The 15,399-nt window shown below is 42.1% G+C and overlaps 1 protein-coding gene across 1 annotated transcript in view; it reads left to right on the top strand.

The window, feature by feature from the left end:
- The window catches only part of TDRD9 (tudor domain containing 9), an 89,931-nt gene that overhangs the window by 8,496 nt on the left and 66,036 nt on the right, over nucleotides 1–15,399 (top strand). Inside the window, exon 6 of the mRNA XM_034992976.1 lies at nucleotides 1,390–1,554. Coding sequence (XP_034848867.1) covers nucleotides 1,390–1,554 — 165 coding nt within the window. The remainder of the gene's footprint in view (nucleotides 1–1,389; nucleotides 1,555–15,399) is intronic.

Here is a 15,399-nt window from a genome sequence, read left to right as displayed (position 1 = left end):
AACCATTAGTTAGTTTCAGTATTTTCTTAATTTATTAAGAAACTTATGAAGCAGAATATTTTCTGGGCCAAGAAATTAGAAGTCAGGTTCTAGATGGCATTGTACAGAGTTTTTTGAAATGCTCAAAAATTCTTTTTTTATTACTTTTTAAAAAGAGAGCTGCTGCCGGAGACTTCGATTCAGGAGTGTGGGCAGGTGGGCCTGAAGGTCTTCCTTTCTGCCACACAGACCCGTAGAAGTTCCTGGCTCTGTGCCGTCCCTGCAGGTGCTGACCCTGCTTCCCCTGCTGGCTGACCACGCTCAGCCCAGTCTCACCCTGGACAAGCAGGTGTCTCGGGCTGCCACGTTGTCTCTTTGGAGGCGAAGCTGATGGCAGTGTGGAATCTTGGTTGCCCTGAGCAGTCTGACTGATGACCGCATGCTGCCTCAACAGAACAAAGGCCCTGCGTGTCGTTAGCCTCACTATCCTTTGGAAGATTGTGTAGAGATCATCTACTGTGACTGGGTCTGCCCCTTGGGGGCCGTTCTTACATCCAAGTGGCTTCTCCGAGCCTTCCTTCCAACATCAGGCATTTCATCTTAAAGTGAATTCTGGTTAATATGCTTTTAAAATACTCTTTGGATCTAATGTCGAAGGAGAAAATTGGTATATTTTGTATGCCCACTAACTGCAGATAATGCCTGTATAAAGTTACTTTTCTGCTATGATGCACACACCGTAGAGATCCTACTCGCCAGGATGCAGTGGGTAGTCAGCCCCCAGCAGAGAGTTGTGTTTACCCCTGGTGAGCATTTCTGAGGCTGGTGGGTGGTGGGCATTCTTCGTTGAGCTGCTGCCTTATTTAGGGCACATCTGGTGTGCTGTGAGTGCTGCCCCTGTTTTCACGGCCGAGTCTCTTAAAGGTGTCCTCTCATACTGCATTTCTGGCAAAACTAACACCTGAGGTGGGTCCCCAATCCTCTTGTGTCTTGCTCAGATCTGAACTGGTTCCTCTTGGTTTAGAACCAAGGTTTTCCGACTCCATGTCTACCAGGGCTGCTCTACTCCCTCACTTTCTGTAACACCTCATCTAGTAACTTACTCTGTTTTGTTTTCTTTTACAAAGTTTCATTTTAGATAAATGGTTATAATTCAGCTTTATTGGACATGTAGTTTCTCACTTGATAAAATTATTTAAGATAATAAATAATTTAAATAATAAAAGGTGGTATCTCCGAGCATTCTTCAAACTGCAATGATTAGTATTACACTAGGGATTAAATCAATGTATTCTACTAAAATTTTGAAAATTATTAAAGCAGAAGACAAGCTTGGCATTTTAACAGTATTTCATTTCAGTTATTATTATGACTATTTTATTTGTTTTAACGGTTTCTCTTATTCTGTAGGTAATCCTCATGTCGGCCACCATCAATTGTAAAGAGTTTGCAGATTACTTTGCTGTTCCTGTTCAAAACAAGATGAACCCTGCTTATGTTTTTGAAGTGGAAGGAAAGCCCCATTCAATTGAAGAGTATTATCTTGATGATTTGGGGCACATTCATCATGGCAGGGTATGTTGGAATGCATTCTTTTATAGTGAATGTACTTTTGTGTTTGATTAAGCCTGCTTTCATCAGCTGCAGTTGTTAATACTGTAGCAGAGCTTGAAGTCCCAAGCTGGGAGATGGTGGGGGGTGGGGACTGGAGAAGAATAAGTGGAAGGAACCTCCCGTGTTTATTGTAAACCATGAGTGTATAAACACTCACATTGTATATTCCGGTGAAAATTATTGACTGGCTTTATACTTTGTTGATGAAAAATGTCAGATTCTGGTCATCTACAGAATTGTGGATTCATTTGGGGGTGGGAGGTAATCTTATTTCAAATTTTATTTTGATTAAACTTCTTTTATTTTTTTTTTTTTAAAGATTATTTATTTGAGAGAGACATCAGAGTGAACAAGAGAGACAACACAAGTGGAGGGGGGAGCTGCAGAGGGAGAGGGAGAGGCAGGCTGCCCGCTGAGCAGGGAGCCTGATGATGCGAGGCTTGATCCCAGGACCCTGAGCCAAAGGCAGATGCTTAACTGACTAAGCCACCCAGGCGCCCCCGAACTGCTGCTTTTAAGACAAACTTTACTGCTCTAGACTGAAGGAGGGACGTATTGTTGTGGTGCAGAACTGTGATAATGTATTCTTATGAACAGCTGCAGTTGAATCCAAATTATTTTCTAAATCTTTTTTTTTTTTTTTAAAGATTTTATTTATTTATTTTAGAGAGAGAGAATGAGAGAGCACATGAGAGGGGGGAGGGTCGGAGGGAGAAGCAGACTCCCCGCAGAGCAGGGAGCCCGATGCGGGACTCGATCCAGGGACTCCAGGATTATGACCTGAGCCGAAGGCAGTCGCTTAACCAACTGAGCCACCCAGGAGCCCTCCAAATTATTTTCACATGGGTAATACATTCACAGGATTTGAACATCAAAAAGTATGAGCAGGTGTAAACTATGTCCTTCCTACTCCTGCCCTCTGCCCAGCTTCCCTGCCAACGAGAGGAAACCACTGTTAAGGAGTTCTTAGGAAGCATTGCATAAATTGGTATGTGTGTGGGAGCAAATGGAAACCTACTGTCTCCCCTTTACAGAAAGGGCAGTGCTCCTTCTGCGTGCACCTTGCGTTCTCATTCACCCTTTCATGTCTTTTCTCGTCAGTACATGGTTTTTTCATTCTCTTTTTTAGAGCTATATTCTGTTCTTTCAAGTGCATATGTCATTCTGTATCTCACTAATCTCCAGTGTTTCTGGGCCTTTTTTTTTCCCCCCCAAGATTTATTGATTGATTTATTTAGAGGGGAGGGGGCAGAGGGAAAGGGAGCAGACTCCTCTCTGAGGGCTGAGCTGGATGCGGGGCTCCATCCCAGGATCCTGAGATCATGCACGACCTGAGCTGAAACCAAGAGTCCGCCCCTCAACCAACTGAGCCACCCAGGCCACCCCTCTGGGCTTCTCTTATAAAAACAGTGTTGCAGGAGAACAGCTCTGCACGTGTGACAGTGTGTCTTAGAGGCCAGGCTCTCCCAGTCTTAGTAGCACTGTTGACATTTTGGGCCAGTTCTGTGTGGTGGGGGCTGCCCTGTGCATTCACCTTAGGATATTGAATAGCATTTCTGGCTTTGACCCACTGGATGCAAGTAGGGTCTCCCATTGTGACAACCAAAAATGTTTGCAGGCAATCTCTGGGGAGTAAGCTGCCTCTGTTGAAGACCCTGGTGTAGGTGAGGCCTTCCTAGAAAATAAGTTCCTGGAAGTGGAATTGCTGGTCAGATGGTTTATGCATTTGTAATTTTGATGGATGGGGCCAAAGTGCTCTGTCTGGCAGTTTGACTTTTATTACAAACATTTGTGATGTGAACGTAAACAATAGTCGTGACGATAGTGAGTTGACTGACTAGGTTCCACCTAATGTGAGAAGACACATTTTGTCAAATCTAATTGTGTCAGAGGGAGGCCAGTGATGGCCATTAAAATGTAGCATGTCTTGTTTTTCCAACTTTTTAAATGACGTGTTTAAAAAAACCAAGAGAGTTAAAAGAATTTTATAATGAACACCTCCATATCTATCACCTAGATTCTGTAGTTCACGTTTAGTTTGTAGCATTTAAAAATGTCAGAACTAAGAAACTGTTATATTACTATAACTAAACTTGTATTTATTTAGATTTTATTGGTTTTTCCCTAATTTCCTTTTTCTGTCCTAGGATCCCACATTGCTTTGAGTTGTCATGTCTCCTTAGGCTTCTCTGGGCTGACAGTTTCTCAGATGTTTCTTATTTTTGAGGACCTTGCAGTTTTTAGGAGTACTGGTCAGGTATTTGTAGGATGCCCCACTATTAGAATTTTTCTGATGTTTTTCTCAAGAGTATACTTGGGGCTATGTGTTCGTGGAGGAAGACCACAGGGGTGAAGTCCTATATTGTGTTGTGACCACCAGCATAGCTCATCCCTGGTGATGCTGGCCTTGATCTCCTGGCCAACGAAGTGTTTGCCAGGCTTCTCCCTTGTAACGTTACCCCTTTCTTTTTCTTGCGTGCGTGCGTGTGTGTGTGTGTGTTTGCCTGCACATTGTATGCATGTTAGGTTCGTTCCTTTGCTCATTGCCTGTCACCCCTAGTGAGATGTAAACAGGGTAAGGAGGGACATGTCTTCTTCTTTGCTCTTTGGAGACAAGTCACTAAATGCAGCCCATATTCAAGGTACAGGGGAGAGGACGCTTATTATCATATTTTAAAATTCTGCATTTTCTTAAAAAAATTTTTTTTTTAAAGAGTATTTTTTTTAAAAGATTTTTTATTTATTTGACAGAGAGACAGTGAGAGAGGGAACACAAGCAGGGGGAGTGGGAGAGGGAGAAGCAGGCTTCCCGCAGAACAGGGAGCCCAATGTAGGGCTCGATCCCAGGACCCTGGGATCATGACCTGAGCCGAAGGCAGACGCTTAATGACTGAGCCACCTAGGCGCCCCCCCAATTTTTTTTTTTTTTTTTTTTTTTTGCACTTTTTGACCCATTTTGGAATGTGAGAGTAGCAGTGGCTTACAAGTCTCTCTTCAACTGGCCATTGAGTGTTGGAATCATTTAGAAGATTACTTAAGGATATGCTGAGGAGTTGGGCCAGGACTGAGCATTTGCCCTCTGAGCCTGCATGATCTGGGCAGCCAGGGCCGTTCACCAGCCAATGGCTTATGTTCCACAGGTTGGAGAATACCTGGTTTTAGTGTTCTATACCAAATACTGTGGTACTTAATAGGTGCTTGGTAAATATTTCAAAGAATGAATAATTAAGACCTAACTAGATACTAACTTTAAGCCTTACTAAATTTGTGTTTTGTATAGATTCTGCTGAATGGTTTTTGGAGTCAGGGGACTTTGGTTAAAATTCTCATTTTATTATTGTTACTACTGCCATCATATTACCTGGGTGTACTACCTAATGTCAGTAGGAGAAGCACCCTTCCTTCTGTGGAACACCAGCCTTTCTCCCTTCCCACCTTCTTAAGGACCTTTTCTGATTCACTGTTTACCCCTCCTCGCTTTACCTTAACTAGCTCCTTCTCTCCTGTCCCTTTCTTGTCCCCATTTATTTTTTTCTTTTTAAAAACATTTTTAAAATTCAGTTCATTAATATATACTGTATTATTAGTTTCAGAGGTAGAGGTCAGCGATTCATCAGTCTTGTATAATATCCAGTACTCATTATATCATGTGCCCTCCTTAATGTCCATCACCCAGTTACCCCATCCCCTCACCCCCCTCCCCTCCAGCAACCCTCAGTTTGTTTCCTGTGGTTAAGAGTCTCTTCTGGTTTGCCTTCCTCTCTGATTTCATCTTGGTTTTTTTCCCTCTCGTCTTCTATGCTCCTCTGTTTTGTTTCTTAAATTCCACATATGAGTGAAATCATATGATGATTGTCTTTCTCTGATTGACTTATTTCTTATTTTTTTTTTTTTAAAGATTTTATTGACAGAGAGAGAGACCGCGAGAGTAGGAACGCAAGAAGGGAGAATGGTAGAAGGAGAAGCAGGCTTCCTGCTGAGCAGGGAGCCCAGTGTGGGGCTCGATCCCAGGACCCTGGGATCATGACCTGAGCTGAAGGTAGATGCTTAACGACTGAGCCACCCAGGTGCCCCTCTGATTGACTTATTTCACTTAGCTTAATACCCACTAGTTTCATCCATGTTATTGCGCTTGGCAAGATTTCATTTTTTGATGGCTGAGTAGTATTCCATTGTGTATATATATACCACATTTTCCTTACCCATTTGTCTGTTGATAGACATCTGGGCTCTTTCCATAGTTTATCTATTGTGGACATTGCTGCTATAAACATTAGGGTGCACGTGCCTCTTTGGATCACTACATTTGTATCTCTGGGGTAAATACCCAGTAGTGCAGTTGCTGGGTTGTAGGGTAGCTCTATTTTCAGCTTTTTTGAGGAACCTCCATACTGTTTTCCAGAGTGGTTGCACCAGCTTGCATTCCCACCAACAGTGTAGGAGGGTTCCCCTTTCTCCGCATCCCCGGCAACATCTTTTGTTTCCTGACTTGTTAATTTTAGCTATTCTGACTGGTGTGAGGTGGTGTTTCATTGTGGTTTTGATTTGTATTTCCCTGATGGCAAGTGATGTGGAGCATTTTTTCCATGTGTCTATTGGCCATTTATATGTCGTCTTTGGAGAGATTCTGTTTGTGTCTTCTGACCATTTCTTGATTGGATCATTTGTTCTTTAGATATTGAGTTTGGTAAGTTCTTTATAGTTTTTGGATCCTAGCCCTTTATCTGATAAGACATTTGCAAATATCTTCTCCCATTCTGTCGGTTGTCTTTTGGTTTTGTCAACTGTTTCCTTTGCTATGCAAAACCTTTTCATCTTGATGAAGTCCCAGTAGTTCATTTTTGCCTTTGTTTCCTTGCTTTTAAAGACATGTCTAGCAAGAAGTTGCTGCAGCCAAGGTCAGAGTGGTTGCTGCCTGTGTTCTCCTTTAGGATTTTGATGGACTCCTGTCTCACATTGAGGTCTTTCAACCATTTTGAGTCTGTTTTTGTGTGTGGTATAAGGAAATGGTCCAGTTTCATTCTTCTGCATGTGGCTGTCCAATTTTCCCAACACCATTTGTTGAAGAGACTGTCTTTTTTCCATTGGGTATTCATTCTTTCCTGCTTTGTCGAAGATTAGTTGTCCATAGAGTTGAGGGGTCCATTTCTGGGCTTTCTATTCTGTTCCATTGATCTGTGTGTCTGTTTTTGTGCCAGTACCATACTGTCTTGATGATTACTGCTAGAAAAGCTTCCACTTTCTGCATGAATGACAAGATGGAAAAACTCACCCCAAAAAAGAGAACAAGAGGCAGTACTGACTGCCAGGAACCTAATCAGTATGGATATAAGTAAGATTTCAGAATAACGATTATAAAGATACTAGCTGGGCTTGAAAACATAGAGGACACTAGAGAATCCCTTTCTGGAGAAATAAAAGAACTAAAATCTAATCAAGTCGAAATCAGAAAGTCTATTAATGAGAGGCAATAAAAAATGGAGGCTCTAACTGCTAGGATAAATGAGGCAGAAGTGAGAATTAGTGAGATAGAAGACAAAATGATAGAGAATAAAGAAGCTGAGAAAAAGAGAAACAACTACTGGATCACAAGGGGAGAATTCGAGAGATAAGTGATACCATAAAGCAAAACAATATTAGAATAATTGGGATCCCAGAAGAGGAGGAAAGAGAGAAAGAGGGGCAGAAGGCACATTGAAGCAAATTATAGCAGAGAACTTCCCTAATCTGGGGAACGAGACAGGCATTCAAGTCCAGGAGGCAGAGAGAACCCCTCAAAATCAATTAAAAAAGGTCGACATCCTGACATATAATAATGAAACTTGTAAATCTCAGAGACAAAGAGAAAACCCTGAAAGCAGCTTGGGATAAGAGGCCCATAACCTACAAGTGTAGAAACATTAGACTAGCAGGAGACCTATCCACAGAGACCTGGCAGGCCAGAAAGGACTGGCATGATATATTCAGAGCACTAAATGAGAAAAACATGCAGCCAAGAATACTTGACCAGCTAGGATATCATTCAAAACAGAGATAAAAAGCTTCCAGGACAAACGGAAACTAAAAGAATTTGCACTAAACCAGCCCTACAGGAAATTTTAAAGGGGATCCTTTAAGCAAAGAGAGAGCCCAAAAGTAACAGACCAGGAAGGAGCAGAGACAAAGTACGGAAACAGTGACTGTACAGGTAAAATACAATGGCACTAAATTCACATCTTTCAGTAGTTACCCTGAATGTAAATGGGCTAAATGCCCCAATCAAAGGACACAGGCTATCAGATTGGATAAAAAAACAAGACCCATCCATATGCTGTCTGCAAGAGACTCATTTTAGACCCAAAGACACCCCCAGATTTAAAGTGAGGTGGAAAACCACTTATTATGCAAATGGACATCAGAAGGAATCTGGGGTGGCAATTCTCATATCAGACAAATTAGATTTTAAACCAAAGACTATAATAAGAGATGAGGAAGGAAGGACACTGTATCCTACTTAAAGGGTCTATCCAGCAAGAAGATCTACAACTGTAAATATCTATGCCCCTAACATGGGAGCAGCCAATTATATAAGCCAATTAATAACAAAATTAAACACATTGATAATAATACAATAGTAGGGGACTTCAACACCCCACTCACTGCAATGGACAGATTATCTAAGCAGAAGATCAACAAGGAAACGAGGGCTTTGAATGACACACTGGACCAGATGGACTTCACAGATATATTCAGAGCATTTCATTTTAAAGCAACATAATACACATTCTTCTCGATTGCACATGGAACATTCTCCAGAATAGATCGCATACTAGGTCAGAAATCAGGTCTCAACTGGTACCAAATGATTGGGATTATTCCCTGCATGTTTTCACACCACAGTGCTTTGAAACTGGAACTCAATCACAAGAGGAAATTTGGAAAGAACTCATACATGGAGGCTAAAGAGTGTCCTACTAAAGAATGAATGGATCAACCAGGAAATTAAAGAAGGATTAAAAAAAACTCATGGAAACAAATGAAAATGAAAACACAGTGGTTCCAAACCTTTGGGATGCAGCAAAGGCAGTCCTAAGAGGGAAGTATACAGCAATACAAGCCTTTCTCAAAAAACAAGAAAAGTCTCAAATACACACCCTAACTTTATACGTAAAGGAGCTAGAGAAACAACAGCAAATAAAGCCTAAACACAGCAGGAGAAGAGAATTAATAATGATTAAATCAATGAAATAGAAACCAGTAGAACAGATCAACGAAACTAGGAGCTCGTTCTTTGAAAGAATTAGTAAGATTGATAAACTCCTGGCCAGGCTTATCAAAAAGAAAAGAGAAAGGACCCAAATTAATAAAATGAATGAAAGAGGAGCAATCACAACCAACACCAAAGAAATAAAATTATAAGAACATATTATGAGCAACTATATCCCAACAAATTAGGCAATCTGGAAGAAATGGATGCATTCCTAGAGATGTGTAAACTATCAAAACTGAATCAGGAAGAAATAGAAAATTTGAACAGACCCATAACCAGCAAGGAAATTGAAGTAGTAATAAAAATCTCCCAACAAACAAGAGCCCAGGACCAGATGGCTTCCCAGGGGAATTCTACCAAACAGTCATTCATTCATTTATTCATTCATTTATTATGTTAGTCACCATACAGTAGTACATCATTTGTTTTTGATGTAGTGTTCCACGATTCATTGTTTTCATATAACACCCAGTGCTCCATGCAGTACATGCCCTCCTTAATACCCATCACTGGGCTAACCAATCCCCCCACCCCTCTCCCCTCTAAAACCCTCAGTTTGTTTCTCAGAGTCCATAGTCTCTCCTGGTTTGTCTCCCCCTCCGATTCCCCCCCCTTCATTTTTCCCTTCCTTCTCCTAATGTCCTCCATGCTATTCTTTCTGTTCCACAAATAAGTGAAACCATATGATAATTGACTTTCTCTGCTTGACTTGTTTCACTTAGCATGATCTCCTCCAGTCCCATCCATGTTGATGTAAAAGTTGGGTATTCATCTTTTCTGATGGCTGAGTAATATTCCATTGTATATATGGACCCCATCTTCTTTATCCATTCATCTGTTGAAGGGCATCTCAGCTCTTTCCACAGTTTGGCTATTGTGGACATTGCTGCCATGAACATTGAGGTGCATATGGCCCTTCTTTTCACTACATCTGTGTCTTTGGGGTAAATACCCAGTAGTGCAATTGCTGGGTCATAGGGTAGCTCTATTTTTAATTTTTGAGGAACTGCCACACTTGTTTTCCAATGTGGCTGTATCAACTTGTATTCCCACCAACAGTGTAAGAGGGTTCCCCTTTCTCCACAACCTCTCCAACATTTGTTATTTTCTTGCCTTGTCAATTTTTGTCATTCTAACTGGTGTAAGGTGGTATCTCAGAGTGGTTTTGGCACAAGAACAGACACATAGACCAGTGGAAGAGAATAGAGATCCCAGATATGGACCCTCATCTCTAGATGAGAATCTTCGACAAAGCAGGAAAAAATATGCAGTGGAAAAAAGTTTCTTCAATAAATGGTGCTGGGCAAATTGGACAGCTGTATACAGAAGAATGAAACTCAACCATTCTCTTACTCCATGCACAAAGATAAACTCAAAATGACTGAAAGACAGGAATTCATCAAAATCCTAGAGGAGAACATAGGCAGTAACCTCTTTGACATTGGCCACAGCAGCTTCTTTCAAGACACGTCTCCAAAGGCAAGAGAAAAAAAGAGAAAACGGAACTTTTGGGACTTCATCAAGATAAAAAGCTTCTGCACAGCAAAGGAAACAGTCAACAAAACAAAGAGGCAACCCACAGAATGGGAGAAGGTATTTGCAAATGACACTACAGACAAAGGGCTGATACCCAAGATCTATAAAGAACTTCTCAAACTCAACACCCAAAAAAAACAAGTCAAAAAATGGGCAGAAGACATGAACAAACACATCTCCAAAGAAGATGTACAGATGGCTAACAGACACGAAAAAATGTTCATCATCATTAGCCATCAGGGAAATTCTACCAAACATTTAAAGAATTAATACCTATTCTTCTGAAGCTGTTTCAAAAAGTAGAAATGGAAGGAAAACTTCCAAACTCTTTCTAAGAGGCCAGCATTACCTTGATCCCAAAACCAGACAAAGACCCCACCAAAAAGAATTACAGAGCAATATCCCTGATGAATATAGATGCAAAAATTCTCACCAAGATACTAGCCAGCGGGATCCAACAGTACATTAAAAGGATTAATCACCACAACCAAGTGGGATTTATTCCTGGGATGCAAGGGTGGTTCAACATCTGCAAATCAGTGTGATACACTATGTAAATAAAAGAAAGGACAAGAACCATATGATCCTCTCAATAGATGCAGAAAAAGCATTTGACAAAGTATAGCATCTTTTCTTGATTAAAATTCTTCACAGTGTAGGGATAGAAGAAACATCAATATCGTAAAAGTCATATTTGAAAAGCCCACAGTGAATATCATTCTCAGTGGGGAAAAACTGAGAGCTTTCCCCCTAAGGTCAGGAACACACCAGGGATGGATGCCCACTTTCACCACTGTTTGTTCAACATAGTACTAGAAGTCCTAGCCTTAGCAATCAGACAACAAAAAGAAATAAAAGCCATCTAAATAGGCAAAGAAGTCAAACTCTCACTCTTTGCAGATGACACGATACTCTATATGAAAGACCCAAAATACTCCACCCCAAAATTGCTAGAACTCATATAGGAATTCAGCGAAGTGGCAGGGTATAAAATCAATGTGCAGAAATCAGATGCATTTATATACACTAATAATGAGGCAGAAGGAAGAGAAATTAAGGAGTTGATCCCATTTACAATTGCACCAAAAACGATAAGATAGCTGGGAATAAACCTAACCAAAGAGGCAAAGGATCTGTACTCAGAAAACTAGAGAACACTCATGAAAGAAATTGAGGAAGACACAAATAAATGGAAAAACGTTCTATGCTCATGGATTGGAGGAAGAAATACTGTGAAAATGTCTATGCTACCCAAAGCAATCTATACATTCAGTGCAACCCCTATCAAAATACCATCAACTTTTTTCTCAGAGCTAGAGCAAACAATCTTAAAATTTGTATGGAACCAGAAAAGATCCCGAATAGCCAAAGTAATGTTGAAAAAGGAAACCAAAGGGTGGCATCACAATCCGACTTCAAGCTCTGTTACAAAGCTGTAATCATCTTGTCCTCATTTAAACAGAACCGAGTGTCTTTCATCTTAAAAATCTCCCTCGTTAAGTCCTATGTTTCTCACAGCTTTTGCCAAACTTTGTCAAAGCACCCAGTGTTTTCTCTGCCTCACGTTCATTGTGGCCTGGCCCCCAGTGCCCCTGCTCTGAGATGGCATTTGCCAGAATCACTGGGGACCTCCTTTAAGTCAAGAGCCCACAGCCCTGAACTTACCTTGACCTCTCTGTAATATTCAACACTGTTGGCCACTTTGATTTTCTTGGAAGTCATCTTACCCTTGGGGCCAGTGTTGCTCTTCTGGTCCTTCTGTTGTCAACTCTGACTTTTCAACAACCTTTGAAGAGTCCTTTTCATTATTTTCAGCTGTTTTTTTAAATTTAATTTAATTTTTTTTAAAGATTTTATTTATTTGACAGAGAGAGGGACACAGCAAGAGAGGGAACACAAGCAGGGGGAGAGGGAGAAGCAGGCTTCCCGCCGAGCAGGAAGCCTGATGTGGGGCTTGATCCCAGGACCTTGGGATCATGACCTGAGCTGAAGACAGACACTTAATCATCTGAGCCACCCAGGCGCCCCTGTTTGTTTTTTTGTCTTAAAGGTTTTATTTATTTATTTGACAGAGACACAGCCAGAGAGGGAACACAGGCAGGGGGAGTGGGAGAGGGAGAAGCAGGCCTCCCGCTGAGCAGGGAGCCCGATGCGGGGCTTGATCCCAGGACCCTGGGATCATGACCTGAGCCGAAGGCAGATGCTCAACGACTGAGCCACCCAGGTGCCCCATCCTGTTTTTTTTTTTTTTTTTAAACAGACCCACCCCACCCTTAGAAAAGTACATAAAAGGTAACTGTGCACTCTGATGAGTCTATGGAGGGAGCCTCCATGACCTGCAGCCTAAGTCCCGACGTTGAGCGTGGCCCAGCCTGCAGCTCCCCATGCCCCTCCACCCCTCTGCCCTGCAGTGGGGCATTTGGGACCTCCCATTTCCAGGTGTGCAGTGATCATGTAAAGGGATGGTGAGGAAGGTGTGAGGCAGGTGGAAATTCCCTTCTTGCTCTCTCTGGTTGCCCGGCTGCCTTGTCCATTGGTTTTCGACCATTTGCAGTGCCCATTCTCACACACCTCTCGCTCTCCTCCTGGGCATAGCTGACTGGCCTGGGCAAGGCCGGCTTGTGGTGGCAGACGTGTGGGGCCCTGGCCCCTGCGTGGGGCAGAAACACTGGAGCTTCTGCCCCTCCCTGTTGACAGGGTCCTCCACCAGTGGGACAGGTGTCCCCACCTCCCCCAGTGTGAATAAAAGTGCTTTGCTCCACATTTCTGTCCCTGTCCCTCTGTGTTGTTTTTGTCCGAGCTTTCCATCTGACAGAATCTGCTTGTGTGCTCTGACCACACTGTGCCATCCAGGAAAGCAGAGGCCTTGTCTCTTGATTGCCTCTGACTCTTGCACGTGGAGGGGACAAGTTCAACAGTGGATCGGTAGGTCCATGACCAACTTACTTATATTTCCTTTGTTACCTGTGTGAAGTCTGCTTGTAGAGAGCGTGGCTGTGCTCGGTATCATAGCACAGTGTTTAAACAATATTCTTTGGCCTTGGCTTCTAGAACTCTGTGAATACTTTTGAATTGATGGCATGTCTTTTCTGTGGTTTGTGTGTAGGAAAACAGTTCTAGATGGATCTGAATGCCACATTGGAGTCTGAAAATTATACTTTTTTTCTATTTCTATTTCGTACAATTGTGTTACGGTTATTATTTGGATAAAGTAGAATATGATTTCAGGTAAAGGTTGAACAACAGGAATGGATTTATTAGGCATGTTTCTTCACAATTACTGATGATTAGTAAAAGTCAGTTTTTCATACGTTAATAGGATTGTAATAATAATGAAAAATGGTTTATTACTATTTGACTCAATTTACTCTAAAAATTGGAAAAAAAATTTGCATTTGTGGCTAAGTTCTTACCACCTGTAGACTTCTGATGTGTCCTTCACAAAGTCAAATACAATGCCTTGAATATAGTACTTGATAAGTAAAATGATTAAATAAACAAAAAAAAGCCTTTTTACTCTTGGTGCAAGAAAACCCAATATGGCTATGAAATAGATTTTGTGCAAATTATGTCGTATCTGTTGTGCTGGATATTGTAGAGAGCGTCTTTTTTTTTTTTTTTTTTTTTTAAGATTTTATTTATTTGAGAGAGACACAGTGAGAGAGGGAACAGAAGCAGGGAGAGTGGGAGAGGGAGAAGGAGGCTTCCCGCGGAGCAGGGAGCCCGATGTGGGACTCGATCCCAGGACCCTGGGATCATGACCTGAGCCGAAGGCAGACGCTTAACGACTGAGCCACCCAGGCGCCCCTAAAGATGTAGAGAGAGTCTTATGTAGTGGTGGCTTTAGCCCCACGAAGCTGTCAGCTCAGACCGGTGATGGCCGCTCCATCCGGGGTTTGCTGCTGTGGTTGACCCCCAGCATTCTGCAGACCTGCCTGGAGGGTGGTTTTAAATTAGTTGTGCTCAGTTGGGGTTTGTTTTAATACACAATATGGAAAGAGCTGAGATGTTCATCAACAGCTGAATGGATAAAGATTTGGTGTATAGACACAATGGAATACTATTCAGCCATCAGAAAGGATGAATACTTACCATTTACATCAGCGTGGGTGGAACTAGAGGGTATTGTGCTGAGTGAAGTAAGTCAGAGAAAGAGAATTATCATGATTTTACTGATACGTGGAATTCAAGAAACAAAACAGGATCATAGGGGAAGAAGAGGATCATAGGGGAAGGGAGGGAGAAATAAAATAAGGTGAAATCAGAGAGGGAGACAAACCGTAAGAGACTCTCTTTTTAAAGATTTTATTTATTTGACAGAGAGAGCACAAGCAGGGGGAGCAGCAGAGGGAGAGGGAGAAGCAGGCTCCCTATTGAGCAAGGAGCCTGACATTGGGCTCGATCCCAGGACCCTGGGATCATGACCCGAGCTGAAGGCCAGACGCTCAACCGACTGAGCCACCCGGGCGCCCCCATAAGAAACTCTTTTTTTTATTTTTTAAAGATTTTATTTTATTTTATTTTGACAGAGAGAGATGCAGTGAGAGAGGGAACATAAGCAGGGGGAGTGGGAAAGGGAGAAGCAGGCTTCCCGCCGAGCAGGGAACCCAATGCGGGGCTCATTCCCAGGACCCTGGGATCACGACTTGATCCGAAGGCAGATGCTTAAGGACAGCCACCCAGGTGCCCCACCATAAGAGACTCTCAATCACAGGAAACAAACTGAGGGTTGCTGGAGGGGAGGTGGGTGGGGGGATGATGGGGTAACTGGGTGATGGGCATTAAGGAGGGCATGTGATGTAATGAGCACTGGGTGTTATATAAGACTGATGAATCACTAAATTCTACCTCTGAAACTAGTAATACAGTATATGTTAATTAATTGAACTTAAATAAAAAAATAAAAGTAGTCTAGTGACCTCCTGAACCTTGGCAGATAGATGACATGGTTATATTCAAACTGTAAGTTGGCAGATGTACATGGGATATTAGCTGTTCCTGGTCCTTGTGATTATGATGGT

The sequence above is a fragment of the Mirounga leonina genome, unplaced genomic scaffold (assembly GCF_011800145.1).
Source record: "Mirounga leonina isolate KUSES-001 unplaced genomic scaffold, KU_Mleo_1.0 Mir_82, whole genome shotgun sequence".
Lineage (NCBI taxonomy): Eukaryota > Metazoa > Chordata > Mammalia > Carnivora > Phocidae > Mirounga > Mirounga leonina.
Note: the sequence above shows the minus strand (reverse complement) of the source record. Positions and strands in the feature narration are given on the sequence as shown.